We start from the raw sequence: 20689 nt of genomic DNA, 5'->3' as shown, positions 1-20689 counted from the left end.
TTTGCTTATTTCCTTTGTTGTCTCCAAGTACTGGAGAGAGAAGAGGTATTGAAACTTGAAGACTGCTAGATAGTTGTAGGTAGAATGAAACCTACTGGAGAGAATGTTACCACCTTCAGGAGTCCCATGTGCGTTCATGTAATTACTTAAATATCCATTTGCTTGGAGTAAGACTCTGCAGTAGTTTTTTGTGTGACTGCTTAATAGCCAACACATCCTATTCTTCTGAAGAGGATTAGTAATGTTGCTTTTCTCTGCTAAGCAGATGCAAATTGTGCATTGATTAAATGAGTGACTTCAGTGGAGCTCTGTACAGGTTCAGTCTGCAATCACTTTTAGGACTATGGCTTCCAACTGTAAGCGCTCTAGACTAACGGCTGTCCATTATATTTATGCACAGCTTCCTATACTGAATGTTTGGTATTTGTTAGAGCTTCTAAGTACTAATAAATAAACATTAATGAATAATAGCTGTAAGAGTTTTTTTCTCATCCCATGTGAAGTTTTGTGTCTTCAGTTAGGCTATCATGTGAAGAATTTACTGTGTTGGTAGAGATAGGGTCCTAGCCCCCCAAATCACTACCTGTGGGGGAAATTACCTGATGATAGTGTAAGTAGTTCCCAGAGCTGAGCGTGTCAAAGGAAGACTGCTTTGGTCAGATTAAAGGGTCTTTCATAAAATTCTGTTGCTTACGATAGGCAGTACAAACTGCTTAGGCAAAATGTGTAGAAACAAAGTAAACAGATTCAGTCTGGTATGTCTCTCCAGTGCTTTCTGAATTAGAAGTTGCATAGAAGTACAGTATACAAAAAAATGCCAGAGAATGCACCTTTGTTTGACTTTTATTATTATTGCCATTCACATAGACTTTGTCTTGTATAACATCTTGCTTAAATGAGTTAGATGATTTATTTTCTGGAAAATAACTTTTGTTTATAGTAAACCTGTTTTAAGGTAATACTACCATATGTCTGCGTTTGTTGTAGTCTGAGAAATGGGGAATAATTATTCCTTATCTATCTTCTCTCTAACACTTGAGACTTTGTTACAAATATTAGTTAGAAAATCACCAGGGGAGCGAGGGGGGTTTTGGGGACCACTATCCTGGCAACTCTGGACACTGTTTTCCAGCAAGAGGGTTGTGTGCAGAGCATATGCTCAAAAATCTTAACTCTTTGAAACACTTCTTTAAATAAATTTATTTAGCAACATGATTGTGGCACACTCATTTTCTGGGCTGAGCACACTATAGCTTTTTTTTTTTTTTTTTTTTTTTTTTAGTAAGTGATGCTATATGATGTTTAACAGTAGAGTTTCTGAAATGTTTTTGTAGTAATGAATACCATAACTTTAAATATTTCGATCAAAATGTAAGCAGAACTTTTATTTCAAGGAAGAATTCTTTTTACTGAAGACAAGGAGAGATGAGTTGTTACCATATGTAAGCACTCGATAGCCTGGAAAGGAGCATTTTATGCCTTTGAATTTGTTCAACTTCTCATTAACCAAGTATGTTTTATCTCACCATCAATATTTCAAGGAACTCCATTTTATCCCAGTAAGCTTAGCTGAACATTAGAAGAGTGAAACAAAGCTGTTACAGTCACTTAGTACAAGGTACCTCACCTTTGCTGGCAATGTTATGCTTTTTGTCCCTTTTGGCTACTGTTTTACCTTTACTTCCCATGGTTGAAATCAGTATTGGAATAATTTGCTGCTAATAACCCTAAGATGAGTCATACACCTAGATGTAAATGAAATGTGAAATCTTCTGTCTGCTTTCAGAGACTTGCTGAATACAAGTTATCTTTGGTCTGGTAAACTATAGCTGTATTTGTATCATGTCTTCAATGGTACAAATACAGCTGTATTATTACTAGCTATCATAAGATGACATAAAAAAGAAGAATGAGTCTTTCTGAAAAAAACAAGTGGTCTGAGTACACAGAAGTTGGATGGTCATAGTGCTCCCTTTGGTCTTGGAGTTCTAGTTTTACTGCAAATAGAAATAGGCTAGTGAAATGTAGCTTGCTATAATTTCCTCTTAGCTACATTCAAATTACTGCAGTAAGTCAGCTTGCTTAAACCAAGAAGATTTGTGTAGTGATCTTCAGTATCCCTTTTGCCCTTCTTTATCACAAAGAGTAGGAAATGGAAAAAGCAACTCTGGTTGCTTTTTATTCTGTCCCAGACCACAATATTTTCCACAGTGGTAATAGAATAGTTGGTGGAGAAAAGTTTGTAAATATTAAGGTATTTTTTCAGTGTCCTTAGTGTTGCCACCAAAAGAAATATTGAAACAGGCTACAGAATAGAATTCTTATAATCAAATTGTGATAATAGGGAGCTCCATAAGTCATTAAAGTGCAGCTTAAGTAGTATTTTCATTCACTGTCCTTGAAAGGCTTACTTCTAGTTCCATTAGTGTAAATACTGAAGCTTCCACTCATTCCTGTTACAGATGTCTGGTCAAAACTTGTAACTGCCCATTATAAAAAAGTAGAATCAGCAGAAGAACTAAAAATGGTTAGGTAGTGTGTTAAAGAGCTCCTCTTCACATGCACGAAGGAGCACAGAGGAACACTAGCATATGGGGGAACCCAAATAATACCCTTTCATGGCTAGTTCCAGGACCATTGCGGGAGATAAGTCAGCCCCTAAATGGCTTATCTCCATGCACAGGAAGGAACACAGAGGGAACAGGTGGGGGAATAATCCTGTCAAAGAAACAGGCCCTCCACCTGGCTCTTGCCAGGGCTGGCCCACGAAGCGTCAGCACTGCGGTCCAGGTGTAAAACCCAAGATAGGAGCAGCTCTCCCAGCTGCCTTACCAACTGAGGGGAATTACTTCAATCCATGTGGGATGCAGAGGGGAAGAGCATTTTGGGACTGCGGCAGACTTAGAGGATGTTCAGGGGAGGAAGAAAAGGCAGGGAAAGGGAGGAATCAAGATGGTTTGGGTATGAACAAATATGGGAAAATAGAGGAATAAGGAATTAGAAAGAGCCAGCTGGATGTGAATGCAACTGGTCAGTAGGCTTATCTGGCCATGCCCCTTTAGCTGATCAGCACACTGTCCTATCTTCTTACTAAGTTCCATTTCTAACTATTTTCCTGGGTGAGAGGCTCTGTATTCTGTCTACATGTGTGTGGATGGAGGTCGAAGTGCAAGCAACTGGAGTCAGGCCATAGGGACCTGTGTGCTAGCAATTGGAGTGAGTGAGTGAGGGCCCGAGTACCAGGAACTAGAGTGGGACCATGGATTAGAGGGCCCTTGTGCCTGTGCTGCCAGCAGCTGGACAGACAAAGCAAGTGCAATCAAGTGCGAGTGAGACTACGGGTCATGCGGGCCTGTGGTGCCAGCACCTGAAGGGAGCAAGGGTACGTGCGTGATCGCTAGCGAGTATCAAGCTGAACTAGCCGGCAAGTGAGCAGATAAGCGGCTTGGAAGCCAAGTGCGAGTGTTTGTCTCCACGGGTGAGACTGCAGGAGGAGCCAGCTGCCAGAGGGACCAAAGCAACCGCATGGCCTGCGGCGTCGAGGGAGACCCAGTCGCATGCGTGTCTCGGTATCTCCTTGTAAATAGTCATACGCTGTAGTCCAGTTCTGGCGCCCTGGGCGGGAGCGTCCTTAGCCCCAGAGCTCCCGGGCGCGGCTTCCCCTCCCCTCAGCTCCGCCCCCGCCATCCCGCCCCCGCCGCTTCCGCCCTGCCTGTCGGCGTTGCCGTACGGGAAGTGATGCGGTGCGTCAGGCGGAAGTGACGCGCATCGCGTGCAGGCCCGGACCGGTGGGGGGGGGTTTGGACAAGATGGCTGGATCCACAGGTCTGTGAGGGGGGCTCGGTGGGCCTGGGGTTGGTGCGAGAAAGCAGGGCGGTGGGTCTGCGCTTTGGGAACGCCCTCGCAGGGACTGGGGAGGTCTCCTTTCACGGGAAGGGGAGGGGGCTCTCTGATGGCAGGGGGCTGGAGCGGGGAGGAGGTATCTTTCGAGGGAGAAGGGAATCTGTAGGGGCTCCGGGCCAGGCTGTGCTTCAGTCACGATCACGCTACATCTGTAGGGCAGCGGCACCCTACGAGAATCTGATCGAAGGAATGAATGGTGCAAGAAAGGGATCAGGTTTCTGTAATTAATGCAGTAGAGTGGAGACTTGATCAGTTGAGAGGCAGGAATGGATAAATTTATGTGTGCATGGGGAGTGGAGGGCATGTCACTACCCTAGTGAAAATGCTAGAGGAAAAAGTGCTAGTGTCCTGTGTTGTGAGTATAAAAGTTGAGATGCAGTAGTGCCTACAGTAAGAACTGTCCTACCTCTCCCCTGACCCTTGATGCAGGGGGAAAGGTATCAGGCCTATATTTTGTTTGGGGGGGGAAGGTACTAAATTTTGGTGCTGACTGCAGCATTTCAGGAAACAACGGAGGAGGAGTGAAGCGTATTGCTCTCTTTCACTGGGTGAACACTAGAGTCAAAGGGCCTATCTTACAGGTAACGAGAAAAAAGCTGCAAGTTGTAACTTGAGAGCAGGAGAGAATCCTGTATCAGTAACCTCAACATGTGTTGTGCAATTGCATGGCAGACTATTTTGGTAAAGGAAGAGACAAAAGTACAACTCTAAGTACTTAATGCAGAATTTAAGAAGTACAGACCTACTGTCTCAGTTTCATTTTAAAAGAGATTTGAAAAATAAAAAATCCTTACCCTAGTGCAAAAGGTGAAGGCTTCAGGACCTATTCTGTCCCCCTTTCCTGTCCCCTGAGATTTCTTAAGAGGTAAGTGGGATTGACAGAGCTCAGGACAGAGGAATGCAGTGATCTCAGTATTGAGCCTAGAGTGAATGTTGGTCAAATTAATTTATTTCTGTTCCTAGTCTATTGGATCATTGAAGGCTAGAGACTATAAAGATAAAAAAGAAATTTCTGTGTATTGAAAGTGATCTTGGTGCCTCACTGTGGATTCTGTGAGAAGGAGATCTTGTGCAGATTATTTTGTATAGGCAGAGTCTGCTCCACTTGGTGATGTGACTTTGGGGAAGTGGGATTTAGAGAGTGGAATCAGGAGAGTTTACAGCAAAGCAGGGCATAGAGGAACTCTGGGAGTGGTGAGGAAGAGAAATCCAAAAAAGGTGCATTATTGCCCATGCTAAGCTGAGTTAGAATGGATCTGTTAGAGAAACTGAGTATTTTCTTACCTGTGGGTTTCAACATTTATTGAAATACTTCTTTGTTTCTGAGTTTAAAAAGAAGTTTTATTATTAGCTTTATTATACGGCAACTTCCAAAGGCTTCTGCTTATGCCTGGGCTCTGGCCTGAGGTTTTCTGTAATACATAAGAAGTTATTCAACATCATGTGTATTGAGTATTGGCGTTTGGCAACTCGCTGTATTCAGTCTGGCTATTTTAGATTACTAGTTACTAAAAATTCATAATCAAAAAAGCTATTGTCTTCCTACAGACTATTTAGCTCTATTTTGACTGAACGCATAGTTTCTTTTCTGTTAGACGCATTCTTTGCAGTCTTACATGTGATATCTGGAAGCCTCTATATACACATATTTACTGCAGTAGTTTTCATCTTAGAAATATGGCCATGTCTAAAGTTTAAAAAATGGGGAAGGTGTACAGAATTATTTATATGTAAATCTACCCCAGATAGCCTAAGATGCTAATACTACATGCATGCATTGTTACAGAAATTAAATGCTTTTAGTAAATTTAAGTGATTTTAGTAAATTTAATTCATCATGAAACAACTAGACAGAATCATCATCACCACAACGCTTGGAAAAATTAGTCAGGGCATCCAAAGCAAACTACTTATTTCCATGGGGAAAATACTGTTGTCTCCTTATTGTGCTTTGGGTCTAGGGAATGGTGGGGTGTCTTGTTTTTTCCCCATAGTAGGTAGAACTTTAGATTTTTCTAAGAACTCATCCAGAAGTACTCTTCTTGCCAGGAAAGTTTGTTATACTTGTTTGTGGAGGAGGGAAGGGAATGACTTGCTATAGAAATAAAAAGACTGAACTCTAGCTAGCTCAGTGAATTTCGTCTGCTCTTCCTATACCGTTCAACTTACTCATTTTTCTGAAATAAATGAGGATTATTTTTATTGCGTGAAGTCCAGGAGTGGAATTCTAGCCCCAAGGAACTCAACAGCAAAACTTTTACTAGAGTCAGTTGTCTTAGTTCAGATATTTCTTTCTGAAGATAAATTGTTTTTGAACCAGCACATTAAAAATACATGCATTTCAGAAAAAGTAATATATTTGACAATAACTGTCCTTTCATATGTTCTAAAGGAACTGTGTATGTCAGCATTATATTGTTGCAGAATAAGTATCATACAGTTTTCTAAAATCACCTCTATTGGTTAATTTCAAATGTAAATATTACAGTACCTAGAAATTCATTTTTAAGTTGCAGTTCAGTTCATCCAAACCTATGTTATTTGTGTGGATGCTCTTGGGAAAAAAGGCAAATTAATTTCTCTAAGAAGAGAGTGGCTGTTGTTGAAATGTAATCTGTTGATTTCAGATTGGTTAGCTGGAGACGCATTTTATTGATCTTATTTTATAGAGAAAAATCATTTAATATGTTTTCAGGTTAAAAAAAATTACCAAAGTATACTATTTAAAACCTCTTATGCAACTTAAGAAAGAGAAAATAATTAATAACAGCATTAAAAGGAGTTATTTTTTTGCATTTCCAGAATTTTGAATTTACTTAAAAGTACCTTATGTATATAAGGTATGTATTTAAGAATATGAATGTATTCTTAATGCAGTGATCGTGTCACTAAGTTGTTATTACAACTTATGTATGAAAACATGAGAATTAAGATTGCAGTGTGTAGTAACATGTTCTTACTCTGGGCTATTAAAGGTTGTCCTCTCCTTCCACTGAGGATTGAAGTAGCTTGGGGGAGAGAGAAGAGGGCTAATTTACATTTACTCCTGATTTACTTAGAGTATGTAATCACAAGCAACCTTCTGTGAAAGTGTGCATAAATGTCTTTGAAGGAGCACTGCTAGATCCCAAACAAATACGATTTCTATAAAATCCAAACTGCCTTGCCCATGCATAAACAACTTTCTCATTGAATTTCAGTATGACCAGTTCTTTGAACAGAAGTGGCATAATGCTCATTGTCGACGTCTTATTTTCTTCAGTTTGATTTTTGCTTTTATTTTTAAATATTTAGTGGTGGTGAAAGCTGTTCTAAGAATTGTGCATGACAAAACATTAGCTGTGAAGAGGCTAATATTAAAAATGAAGGCCTGGAAATGATCGTGAGGGCATTTAATCTAATTCCCTGAGCTGTTAGGCAAGGCCTGAGTGTGTCTCTTCTGGCAAGTTGTTGTTATTGTTCATTTGCCTTTTCTTAAAAACTTCCACTGAAGATGATTCCATAATGTGAGGTAGGACTTCATAATACTTTCCATTAAATCCCTTATATGTCATCTCGATTCCTGATGTCTTTCTCTGTGGTGGGCATAGAGATTGATGGATCACCATACCCTGTTTGGAGACTCTTCTTTGGAGTTTTTTCATAAACGGATGTAGGAATAGTACTTTAAAGAATATCTTTTCCTTATTGAAAACAATTAGCTTTGTATCTAGATATCCTCATACTCATCATGAATAGGTTTCTCCTTTCATCTTATCAATTGGAGTGTTACTTTTCTTGTGGATTGAATGGTCCTCTGTTGTATATCTAATAAGGTATATTTTACCTTTTCAGGATGGATTATACCTCCTTTGTATTTTTGTGTTATGCCTCTATGATATTTTTAATCACTTGTCCCAAATCTGTCTAAGAAGTCAGTAAAAAAGATGTTGAAAATTTTACAGTCCTCATAAACCTTGTTCTGTATATTTATATTTTTAGCTCTGTAAGAAGAGATTTCTTAAAGCTGCAAGTAGTCAGAGAAAACAAAAGTAGTAAAATACTGTATTCTGAGAGACAGCAGTCTTTGTGTGGGGCATTTTTACATCCTGTCCTATGCACGAGGAATTGCAACTGGTATTGTTCTGCCAGTGTAAAATGTCTTGACAAACCATAAATTGGGTTGAAAACAATTTTGCTCACAAATAACTGTTAAGTTATATATAGACCTTCAGTGCTTTCCCATTTTGTAGCATATATAGGCAAAGTACTGTATTTCTTCTGAGAGCTTTTCCCTTACCATTCAGCTGTCTCATGTTGTTTTTACAGTTCTGTCTTAAATACATGCCCCAACTTACATTTTTGTGCCATGATGGCTAGGCAAGAGTATGCTCACAGGCTAAACACATTGCTTCTCAGGTAAATAAATAGAAGATTACAAGATAGGCCACTTTTTTTTTTTTAAGAATTTGTTTGAAGTTCAAGGATGTTACCAGATACTAGGTATAATATTAAAATGCATATATAAATTATATTATGCAATCTGAGAAAATTCTAGCCTGGATGGAGACACAAAATAAAAAATTTCAATAAGATTAGTCTTTCAGTGTTTGGAGAGAAATGATCCATAGTATAAATCTAAGCACAAATGAGAAGGCTTCTTTTATGTGAGAATTAGGTTCCTAAATCTCATGAATAGTCAGTGGGAGTTGAATTACCTGCATACTTTTATTGCTTGTGGTGTTTTGCCTTACGAAAGACTTTTTCCTAAGGTAGAGGAAGTACTTCTTATGAAATTGTTCAGGCTTGTTTTGTTGACAGACCCTTTCTCCTCTTACTCCCCATTCTTAACAGGTTTTTTCCTAGAGTATGGCGTATACTTCATCTGACTAAAAGTATTTAAGTCCTTTAGTAACTAAATTTATCTAAAGTACTAGTTCAAGGTCAATTACTAGTGTCACCAAATGTGCTTAGATTTTGTTTCCTTGCTATCTCAATTAGCCTGTGGGAGCCTCAAAGTGGCTTTTGAAGAGACAAGAAGATGCTAGTGAGAAAGCATTCAAAATAGTGGTGATCCAAGCTATATTCGGAAGGATTGCAGTATGCTGCCCTGCCTTCTGCCCAAAAGAATGTTTTTCTTTATTTTTGTCATTTGGACAGTAATTCGAGCAATATGTTGAACAGAATCAGTATGTTAATACAAAAACCTCAAAATCAGTGTGACAGCTTTACATTTGTAATAACACATGCTTGTATTATATTTTTAAATGTGTGATATTTCTCAAGTAATATAAACTGACTGAATTAATTCTGGCTAGCATTTTGCCCCAAATGGAACCTTCAACAGCAACATAAAACTTTAGAACTTTGAGTTAATCCTTTGTGTCATCAGAAGCTTCAACTAGATTAGAAAACGACATTAATGATGTCAATAAAATGAAATTTAATATCTAGATAAATTAGACTCATTGTCCCTTTTTTAAAAAAATTATTCCATTGGGCATGTTTAACTGTACCAAGAAAAAGAAAACATCTTTTATTGCATCTGTAGCTATTCATAAACATTAAGCTAAGTGCATTTGAAATTCGCTTGAATAAAAGTACATGTAAAAGCAGTGTCCTTTACTCAAAATACCAATACAGTGTTAATAATTATCTTAATTCTATCCACATTGATTAGAACTTTTTCAAGGAAGAAAATCTTTTTTTTTCTTCTCACTGAAGTAGAATCTGTGATCATGTAAATTTTAAATAATTTCAGTTTGTAGTTATCTATATGCATTGTCTCAAAGGTTTAAATATGATTATCACACAAATAGCATAGGAAAGCAATCTAGTGACAAGTCTCGTTACTGTAAGTATATTGATGAATGATACATATTTGTTGATTACATCCTTAAAGAATATACTCAGGTTTGTAACTGAAAGTTATGTGAAATCACAGCAATAATGACAGATCACAGTATTTGTTTTTTATAGAGAAAAGATTTTTATGCTTTGGACTGTTAGTGGATGCTGAGTCATGTTAGAAAGGACCTTTATGCGAGTCTAACTGTTTGCTAATCAATGATTTGTAACCTGTTTAGACAGATTTACAGCTTTGCTAAACTAAATCCGTGTTATCTGGGTCACAGATTTTATTGCTTCCTATTAAAGCAGACCCTGTGAAAGTCATTTCATGATAAGAAATTTTGGCCTCTGCTGTGTTGCTCTAGTTTTCCAATTCTCCTGTCCTTTTACATGAAACAAAAATTTTTACATTAAAAAGGCAGTCAGCTTAGAAAGTATGTGTTTGAAATCCTTTATCCTCTCTGCTAGCACAATCTCACATTTAAAATGAAACTTGCAAGAATTGAGCGGATACTGAGCAATTAATCTTGATTCCGTAGAATGATTAAATCATAATTAATATTTATATTATTTTTTGAAGTCACTTGTATCTGTGTTAAACTAACTTTGCTTTCCAAGTTTTCTGCACTACATTGTTTTGTAAAAGAAGTCTGAATAGTAATAAAATTCTCAACTTGATAAGCCATCAAAGTGTGTCATTTTTCCTAATCCTCCACTTCATGTAGTAAAAGCTAAGGAAATCAATTGCACCGTTTAGTATCTCATCTGTGTTTCATTCCTTTGTTGCATATAGAGAGTTAGCTTTTTAATCCACAGTCAGCCTGTTCATCTGCACTCTTCACCAAAACAAGCTTGGGTGTCAGTGATGAGATAGTTAGTGACTTAACTGTTTGCTTCCTGTATGTTTTTTTCTTACAGTTAGCCACAGCTGGACATGCAGTGTCTGACCTGTTAACAGTGGTCTTGTTTATAGTAGAAAACTTGCACTTGAATATACTTCAACTGATATATTTATACCACTAATACTGGTGCAAATTTATAAAATAAATAAGTTTTAAGTAAATTATATACATTGTTTTTTATTGTGACTGCAGTCTATTTTTTTTCAAACTTACGGATTTGTATTAGTGTGATAACTTCAGTTACTCTGAATGAAGCTATTTGTGGGAGAACTCTTCAAGGTTTTCCTTTTTTTTCTAAAGCTTGCTTATGCTCTGATTTGTAGTCTAATAACATATGTAACAGTAATGAAGCAAACCTCTTCAAAGGTGTATTTGTATGAGCATAGTCAGTCATTCTTTACCAGTGACTCTACTGAAGGTGGTCATGTTTGTGTGAAAATGTAAAGATAGACTGAAATAAACTGTAAGTGTTGTTACACCCATATGAATAGCTAGTAAGGTTGAGTCAAGCTGGAACATCTCTCAGAGGTGGACTATATTCTCTGTGTGCATCTGTCTGATCTTAGCTGTTCTATGTGCTTATGCTTATTGACGTGCATGTGATGGCTGTTGCACTTTACTGTTGTACCTTGTACAACTTTGGGATGTTTAAGGTATTGTTTCTACATTAAAAAAAACGGGAGGTAAGAGGATATTTTGAAGTTGAACTGCAGTAGATGGAGAACGAAGGTTTTTCAGTGAGGTAGTGAAGCTTTGTTAAGGAGATATAGTGAAGAATTGATAACCTTCCCAGGATTTGTGAGAAATGGTCTCTCCCCAGATGTTGGTCAAGGCTGGAGCAGCTCTCATGAAGCAAGTAACTAATGGCAGCCTTATTTCCCTCTGTGTCAGCCACTCTTCTGAGAAAGGTAAGGGGAAAAGAGTGTCTGTGGGGAGTAGGGAAAAATGGGAGAGAGAAGTGTGCATTGATATGGTTAGAGTAAAAACTGAATAGGTGTAGTATCTTCCTGGAGGCTGTTGGCTATCATAGGAGGAGTTCTGTCTAGAAGGCTGCCTTGAGTAAGTAATCTGATGAAAACCTTCCCTGAGCAGAGTTGGTAGAACACAAAAGCTAATAGGAGCAGTTATTTCACTGCTGTCTAGTAACCTAAGAGGCAGGATAAGAGGAAAGATGGAGACACTTCCTCAGTGGAGATATCTTGATAATGGACCTATTTATTTTGCTAGTAATTTCTCGCACTTCCGAACATAATTAATAAAACCTAAAATTGCACAAACATTATGAAGTTTCACGTTTGAAGTGTTCATTGTGCTGGAGAAGTCAAGTTCAAGGCTTCATTCTTGCTGTGAAAGCAACACAAATTGAAGCACGTTGAATAAGTGGATATCACTTCTGTGGTTCTAATAGACTGTGGTCCATTACTCCACTATCAAGATTTGTAGTTGAAGTTGCTCTAAATTATGTTTGTAAATCAGGTGTTTGTTTATGAAAGTCCCAACTACTAATTTCCTTTCCATCCCCAAACCAAATACATTGTACTATTATTCTATTTAGAATTTATCTTTTTAAAATTATTACTGCTAGCAGTTAACTGACATCATATTATGAACATGCATAATGAAAATGAAATTAAGGGAGAAAATCTACTTCTGTACATCTACCTTTTGTCTTTAATGAAATTATTTCTTTAGGGTAGAACACAAACACTCGTGTTTAAGGAAAAAAAATAAGCAAAAGGCACAGACACCCATCCAGGCCTTCTACCATTCATCCAAAAGATGCGTTCTGTGATGCCATAAAAATCTGAGACTTCAACTGTGTGAACATGGAAAAAAAATTTGGTTTCTAATTAGCTGTATTTTTAATGTAACTACATATAGAATGTTTATGGCTGTAGCTAGACCCAAACATGAAAGAGACTTCTGTGGAAGTTTCTCCATGTGACCCAGCTTTAGCTCTGAACTGTCTGCTAAGATACCAACAAAGATAAAATTTTCTTTTGTGTGAAGTACATAAATATTGCCACTAATGTTGTTCTGAAAAGAAATATCACTTTAGATAGCTTTAACCAAAAGGTAGGTTTTAAGATTAAGGTCTATAATTTTAACGTTGCTGTGACTATTTACTGGCTTCTGCTGAGAAACATTCCCGTGTTTCAGCAGGTGAAGTGTCTTTAAAAGGAAATAAAACAAACTCCTCAAAACTGATGGAATGCCATACTTTGACCTATTTTTCAAAAACCAGGTAACTTCAGTGCAGTTCCTAGAATTACACCTACTCCTTGAGTCTTCCAACTTAAGTTTTCAAAATAGTATTTTAAATTTTAAATATTATAATTTTAAATTTTAAATATTATAAAAAGCAGAAAATAGTTAACCAGGTTACCAAGAGTTCCTACAGTCAAGTATATGTCGCTATGTTTTATATTATAATTATGTTTTATATATACGTGTGTGTATGTGTGTATATATCTCATTTTATTCCTGTGAAGGCAAGTAGCTCATTTGGTACTCATCTCATCAGTTCCTTTGAGTGCAGGTGATTTCTGTAATTAATGCTTGTACAATGGCATTAATACCGTATTTCTGACAGTTTAGGATTGTAGTAAAATGGACTCTGAATCATAAAAAACATTAAACAGATTGAATACAAGACTAGTTGCTCTCTACTTGTCAATTAAGAGGCATCTGCTTACTTGAATTGTGCAAATTTATAAGCTGATAATCAGTTTTCTTATTAATGCCCAAATTTAAAGAGGTTTCATTTTTTTTTGAGGGGGGGAGGGTTGAAAAGTTTTATCTTATATGGAAGTGGATTTTTACCTGATTATGTCAGATCTATTTTTCTTTAAGTCTATGTGTTTATTGAAGATTTCCACAGTTAAGCTTAGCTGGGTTTGTCTTCTTTGCCCATTATTTCAGAAGCAGTGAGTGTTTGCTGGGTCTCTGTGTTGTCTTTTTATGTCGTCTATATTGTGTACTTTAATAAGTCCTTTTTTATTTCATTGTCATTGATAGGAATGATTGTATTTTTTTATATGACTAAATCAGTGATGATTGGAAAATTCTTGTGGAAAATATTTACTTAAGTTATTGTGATGTTTTAACCATTAGATGCTGCAGTCATTTAGTACCTAATTTACCATCCTGAGCAATTATGTGGTTCAAATACTGCTGTTCACTGCCTTCATTTAGGACAATATAGTGCTTTCTTAATTTAAAATAAAAGCTGTTAATGCAGAGTATTCTGATGTCTGAATTTCATTACTTTAGAACATACTGACTGGAGAAAGTAGATGAGAACAATGCATAGTAAATGTAACTTTATGGGTAAGTAGTATTGCTATACAGAATTGTATATGAAATTATGAAAGTATGAAATTTATTTGTAAGGCAGTTAAATGAAATGGGATGTGTCTATAGTTGTAAGAAAGCGGAAGTCTCATTGAACAAAAACTTCAATATATATCGAACTCATTAAGTAAAGTTATGGTTTTCTCAGTGCAGACCCATTGCGTGTTGCATAGTCTGCGGTAGTGTTGATTTATAAACTGAGCTCTACAGCAGCAGCTGGATGCTTTCTAAGCTACTGGAAAAATGTATTGCTTTTTTGCCAAGATCTCTTATTTGCCTTGTACAAGAAAGCAACATGATTCTTGCTTATTAGAAACACCTTTACTATGTTTGTTTTTAGCATTTTTGATTTTTAAAAAAACACTACATAATTGTTGCATTCTATTACTAGTGGTAGCAATGGAGTTCTTCTGTAGACTGAACTCTCATGCCCAACTTTGTTAATATGCAAGTTATTAAAAATACTGTTGGCTTGTGGAACCAGGTTACTGTGATCCAACTCAGATAATAATTATGGTGTAATTACAGTAAGCCTGGTAATACACTTTGATACTAAGTTCCTGGCAGTAGATTAATCATTTTTGTTCTGTGTATTCACAGAATCTTTCACTGGGTAAAAGGTACATGGTATGAGCAGAATAACTGAAAAACAAAAATCTAGATCATATTCTTAAAGCAGATTTTTGAGGGAAGTGTGTGTTCTATAATTATTAAAACTAAATAAAATATTTATAAATATATACATTTTAAATAAATATATGTAAATATAGAATTGCAATCATTAAAAATTATTTCCACAAAGAGTGATTATTTTTTTGGCCATGTGAAGTCCAAAATAGGACTTTACATGTGCACAGTCCTCTTCCCTATTGTTTGTTTCTCCCATTTCAGGGGCTACTAGAGGCTTTCTGGATGGTTTTTGTTGGTATGTTTTTCTGTTAATACCTCAGAGATGGTAGTTCTTTTATTTTATTTATTTTTTTTCCTTGAAGGACAGAATATAGGTGAAGTTTTCTGGGAATTTGTGTACTGTGCTAAGTGCATCTTCTGTGCAATTACTTTGTTCAATTTGAAAATAAATGATATTGGGAAATAAAGTAGACCCTTTATATTTGTGTACTTTACTTATTTTAGTACAATATCAATAATACGTTGGCTCCTTGCTATGTTTTATCCAAAGCAAGACTTCTTGTTCAGGCTGAAAGAAACTTGTCATTTTCTGTGTCTTTCTTTTGGAACTTTTTATTTCTTCTCCTCCCTGCCTCAGGAAAAAAAAATAGCTAATGGCCTAGAATCTAGAATTTGCAAGGCTAACACCCTGTTACCCACTCCTGATCATCTAAAACTGTTTTGTTGTTGTTTTTTTGGTCATCCTGGAGCCGTTAAATGGGGTTTGCTTTTTCTTTTTGGTTATCATTTATATTTATATTTTTCTAGGGTTGCATTAGCTAAAAGTAAATGGGTAGAAAGTAATGCATACATTCAAAATTTTCCCTGCTATAGACCTTTGCTGACACAGCTATCTCAGGAAGAATAACATCCCTGGAAGTATGCTAGCAGGGCTAATATACATTATTTTATTGATACAGCTTGTTCTTGGGTCAGTACAGAGACTTGTTTCTAGAGCTGTGTTTGGGAGTATGTTTTCAGTATGATGTGCCAGTATTACTGTGGTAAAAAGCTGGTATTACAAACATAGGGTTCAGGAGTGATTGAGGCCAAGAGCAGAGGAAGATTTTTATGAGGAACTGAATGGTGATAGGGATATTGGAAAATATAGTGATTATGAAAAATAGTTTGGGGGATGGGGGACAGAAAACCTCATATTTCAGTGTGTGAGCCAGTCTGTGAAAGGTTAGAACTACGATTCCCTTTTATAAGGGGCAGAGAAAAGAGAAGAGTGTGGATTATCACACTTGTGCCTCTTGCCGTGAATGACATATGGGCAGTTTGGACTCCTAGGTTCAATGCAACATGCTAACACTTACTTTTCAGTTAAGTGCTTGCCCGTTCCTTAAGTCAAGTTAAGCCCTTAGTCTAGCATATGTCAGTTTCTTCAGTTTGTTATATCACTTCTGTTGCTTTAGTCTGAACACTCCTTAAATTTAATTCATTTGGTCTAGAAGAGCATGGGAATATAATTTTCCTTCGGCTTCTAACAGATAGATTGCTCAGAGTGACATCAAAAAGTATTCATTCTTGCATTGCTTAGCTTGAAATTACAGAAAGGCAAATACCTGCTGAAATATTCCGTAATTTATTGCATTAAACCAAAACGTTGCCAGCCTAAGTGCATTTTAAAGCAATTAATGCATGTATCTGTAAGGGCACAGTTATGTCAGTGTAGCGCGCTTAAGTTTAAACTGATGTATATGGCTAGAGAAGGAGCTGCATCAATATAAATGTCTTTAAAACAAGATTAATATTGCCTGTGTGCTCTGTCAAATCTGACATGAATGCAGTTGTGTGTTCTCTCTTGATCCCGATTAAATCTATACTAGTAGGTATTCTGGCATTAGCATGGAACATAAAGACAAGAACAAGTCCATCTAGAAAATCTTTATCTTGTTCAGTTCTCCTTTATTGCGCCAGTAAAAATTGTTGGCCCTAGTAAAGGATCCTGAAGATTCTTTTTTTTTCTTCTTCTTCTTTCAGATTTTTTTTTCAGATTGTTCAGATTTTGGGTGGAATTATAAATGTAACTTATTTGCACTGTGTAGTATAGCTCTTTGTTCTTATTCTCTTCTTTCTTTCTCATTTTATCACCAAAAATTTGGTGATCTAGAACATGATATCTGAAGTAGCTCCATATTTTTAAAAGTAAAAACATATCTGATTTCTGTTGAGAGGTACCACTTCCCACTAAATTTAAATCTTTATTTACTGATTCCTTTTTTGTTTATCTCTCATTGTTTCAAGGCATTAACTTCATTGATGATTTCACACTTCAAATAGCTATCATTTGCTGTAGTCTAGATTAAAGATTAAAATTTTAAATTAAGAACAACTGGTATATTTGAGCTTGAGTGGATTTTTTGTAAGAGGTGAAATATTTTTGCTTCAACTCTCTGAAAATTTGCTAAGTACTTTTTAACAAATGATATGTGTGATTTTTGGGGCAGGGCAGGGGGGAGTCAGGATGCATTTAGGCAGTAAAATCCACAGTGTCATAAGCTTTGCAGATAAACTGGAAAAAGGAATTTTGTTTGTTTTGTTTTTAATCTTGTTGAAGCCAGGTATATTTTCACATAGAGAGCCTTAGTCATTGCAAATAGGTATACTGGGTGCAGTGCTGTACCTAGCCATTAATCGTAGCTACTGACTGGAGATTACTTTTTCTGGAGCTTTGCCACTGATAAAATCGCACGACTGCTTTAATCCCTTTCCCTTGGAAGCGATAGGGTTTAACTGAGGGATGGCTCTTAGGGGGAGACCTGTCTGCTCCTGTGTGAAGCGAGTTAGTGGTCTCTTCAGCAGCTGGAGTTGGGGAAAGTAATATTTGGCTGGGTTGTTTAACTGGAACACGAGGGTGTTGGTTCATTGTCCAAATTCTGTAAATGAGACACTGATTTTTATTCTTAGTTCCTTTAGGAATACTTCAAAGTTCTTAACAAATATTTGTTGGATAGTATTGTCTGAATTAGAGATAAAACTGCAAGTTGTGTGTACACCTATAATGTGCAAATTTAAGTTATGCTCTCTCAAGTATGTGAAATAGTGATACAAATAAGAATTTCTACTTCATATTTGGGACAAGTTCTTCAAACTAAGTGGATTTATTTTCTGTAAAGCATGACTAAAGCAAACCCATAGAATGCACTACTCTACTGGTGGACTCTTAAAAGAGCAGTAGCATTTAATTCCAATTCATTTTACTGGTAAAGTTCTTAAGACAATCACTGTAAAGGTAACGGGATTTTGTTATTTTTTGCTTTTTAATCTACTGTGTTAATTTTGAAAGATTTTGAAGTCACTTGTCACAAATCGTGAACAATAGTTTTGAAATAAAACATTCAATACTAACTTCAAATGGAACTTAGAAGTATTGAGGATAAAACATTAATCATGTATTCCAGGAACAAATAAGTAGTTTATTGTTTTTTGTAAGCTAGAGAATAGAGACCTATTAATTCTTTGTTGCAAAAAGCTGTAATAGATACTCATAGTTAAGATGTGCACAGCTTCTTGCTCTCCTCCACTGCTGTTAGTTGACAGCCATTGAAGGCATCTTTTTGGAGATACAAGGGGTGGTTGTTGTCCAGATCTTGAATTATTACAGGATTGGATAGATAGGTAGTAAGAGCTTGTGTACTTCCTATGAATGTATAAGTAAAATAATAGAATATGTCTGCAAAAGTGAACTAAACAGCTTGTATACAGAAGTGCTCTTATGAAACAGTTTTATTTTAAACAGTCATTTAAAATGTGTCCAGCTTAAATGTTGACAGATTGTGTAATTTTCTGAAAGGGAAGCTGTTTTCATGTATTTTGGTCCAATTTTAGTGAAGATCTTGAATTCTAGTTTTAGTGAAGATCTTTTTTTTTTTTTTTTTTACTTTTTTTCCCTCCCTAGGATTTTTAAAGTGTTTTTTTTTTGGGGGGGGGGGAATTTTTTGAAATCTCTGTGGGTTGCCCCTTCGCATCCCCCCTCTCACTCCCAATATTTTGACTCATTTTTCGCTTCAGAGCAGTGTTTTGCTGCCTGATTCAAGCACTGATTGGAGTGTGAGTGCAGGTAGGATGGCACTCTTATGTTTGGATGTTTTCATTTTTTTGCAGAGATGGTCTGTTATTTACTGAACACATTCTGGAGGTTTCCCAAGTCCTTCACTGCTAGGAAGTTCTGTATTCTACCTTGCGGGAATTAGTGAGCACAGACTACTTAGTGCGAAAAAATGTGATAAACACTGGACAGTCATAAAAGTTTGTTACTTTCTCATAACTGTCATCTCCTGTGGTTTTGTGTTGACTACAGTTTTATGATGCAGCTGAACCAGTGTAACGGTTTTTAGGCACAGAAAGTTCCCTCATCCCTACACCCACTTTTTCATAAAGGAAGGCATTTAAAGACACTGCCAGTCAGCTGACATTTGTTGATCCTTCTTCCTGAGTCAATTCAGTTTGTTAACTGGTCAGATTTGACTTTTGCAGAAAGAAGTAGTAGCTTTTTGCTACATTAGTGTGCCAGTTCAGCTGAAGGAAGAGCCCAGTAAGTGACAGAGCAAGTGTGTTTTGAGTCATCTCAACTGCACTGAAAGGTGATTAAAATAGATCAGAGTGAAACTTAAAGCTTATTTGCTTGCATCTTTTATGTGCTTTTTAAAGAAGTAAACTGTAAATTGGAAATCTTATGCTCAGAGCAGAATTCTGAGAAATGGTGGATTTAAGCCACAGGAGAGGTCTAAGATAATCATTGGATGCTCAGGTATGTTGTTTTGAGGCTCTGTGAACCAGTCAAAAGCTGTTCAGTCATGTGATACTAAACACTGATATGGTGTAAGTTTATCCTGCTGGTTTAAAAAAGTTGGGAAAATAAAAGGTTAGCGTTAATATTTTACGGGCGAACTCTATGTTAGAACATATACAAATATGGAACAAAAGTAAAAACTTCGTACTCTTCAGTAATAGTATGATAGAAGTGTGAATGTCTGTTCTCATACTTAATCTGAATTAAATGAGTGTAGTGCATAGATCTAATACTAATAAGAAGTCAGGATGGGTCTGTGGAAATGAACAAATGAATTTCAGTCAAGCATTCCAAGAAGATCTATGCTAAAGTAGAGAGAAATGATATGCACTGTAAAACTGAATTGAGAGGCATTAAGAAAACAATGTTGAGATGTTACACAGATCTCCAAATGCCTTTGTAATTGAGTATTTGGAGGTCATGTTCTTGTTTACTGAAGGTGCTCAAGAATCCTCTCACAAAGGGAAGCCAAATTTACAAAATTCATTTTACAATGAAACAATTCTCGATGCTTATTGTGCTAACACTTTGATGTAATTGTATGTGAATGCTTATCTGTGAAAATAAGCTTTAAGAGTAGTTTAACTCCCTTAAAATGTAGTTTTGCATCAAGATAATCTGAGTGTTTGCTGGTACTTGTCTGAGCTCTCAGAGCTGGGTCAATTGGTTAAACTGTCAGGAGACTAACCCAAATGTATAATTTTCTGCTCAGTTAGCAAGCTGAAGTACATTGGGAGCTCAGATGAGCAGTAATACCAACACAAGAGAAAGAGACACCCTGCCAGTGACTTAATTTCTTTATACTGTCCTGATGTGTAGTCTTAATGTTTTTTTTTTTCTTTATTTTTTTTTCCTGAGAATTTGGGGAAGTTATTACTTGGAGACTTTTTGTTCCTAAAGCTTTTAGGAGCCACTTCCTAATATGTGTTATAAAAATAACTGTTTCAAATGCATTTTAAGAGAAACCATAATTGGGAAGGGTAAGCTATTTAAGTAGTTGTTCAAGAGTATGTTTATTCATACTCATCCATATGGGAACATATTCACATTATACACTTTTGGCATTAATTCTTTGCACTTATGGGTTGGAATGCGGACTGTGGCAGTGTCAAACGTAGATCCTCAGCAGTAAGGGACTGATATGATGGGTATTTTTCTTTGATCCTCATCTTTTTCAAACTAGCACAGTGTATGTTCCTTGCTAAGACCTCTGTATGTACCCAGTTTTAAAGTT

General features: G+C 36.5%; 1 protein-coding gene across 3 annotated transcripts in view; it reads left to right on the top strand.

Annotated features, from left to right (window-relative positions):
• Window positions 1-3764: 3764 nt before the first annotated feature.
• Window positions 3765-20689, top strand: part of UBE2V2 (ubiquitin conjugating enzyme E2 V2) — a 31847-nt gene continuing 14922 nt past the window's right edge. Inside the window, exons 1-2 of one of the 3 annotated variants that reach the window (XM_062568246.1) lie at window positions 3797-3825; window positions 11455-11542. In XM_062568246.1, coding sequence (XP_062424230.1) covers window positions 11455-11542 — 88 coding nt within the window. In that variant the 5' untranslated portion in view covers window positions 3797-3825. Of the gene's footprint in view, window positions 3826-4408; window positions 4485-11454; window positions 11543-20689 lie in introns of those variants that run through there. The other 2 variants (XM_062568248.1, XM_062568247.1) reach the window with 2 other exon arrangements.

Source organism: Rhea pennata, chromosome 2 (assembly GCF_028389875.1).
Source record: "Rhea pennata isolate bPtePen1 chromosome 2, bPtePen1.pri, whole genome shotgun sequence".
In the NCBI taxonomy this organism is placed as follows: Eukaryota; Metazoa; Chordata; class Aves; order Rheiformes; family Rheidae; genus Rhea; species Rhea pennata.
The sequence above is the reverse complement of the archived record's forward strand: the minus strand, read 5'-3'. Positions and strand labels throughout refer to the sequence as shown.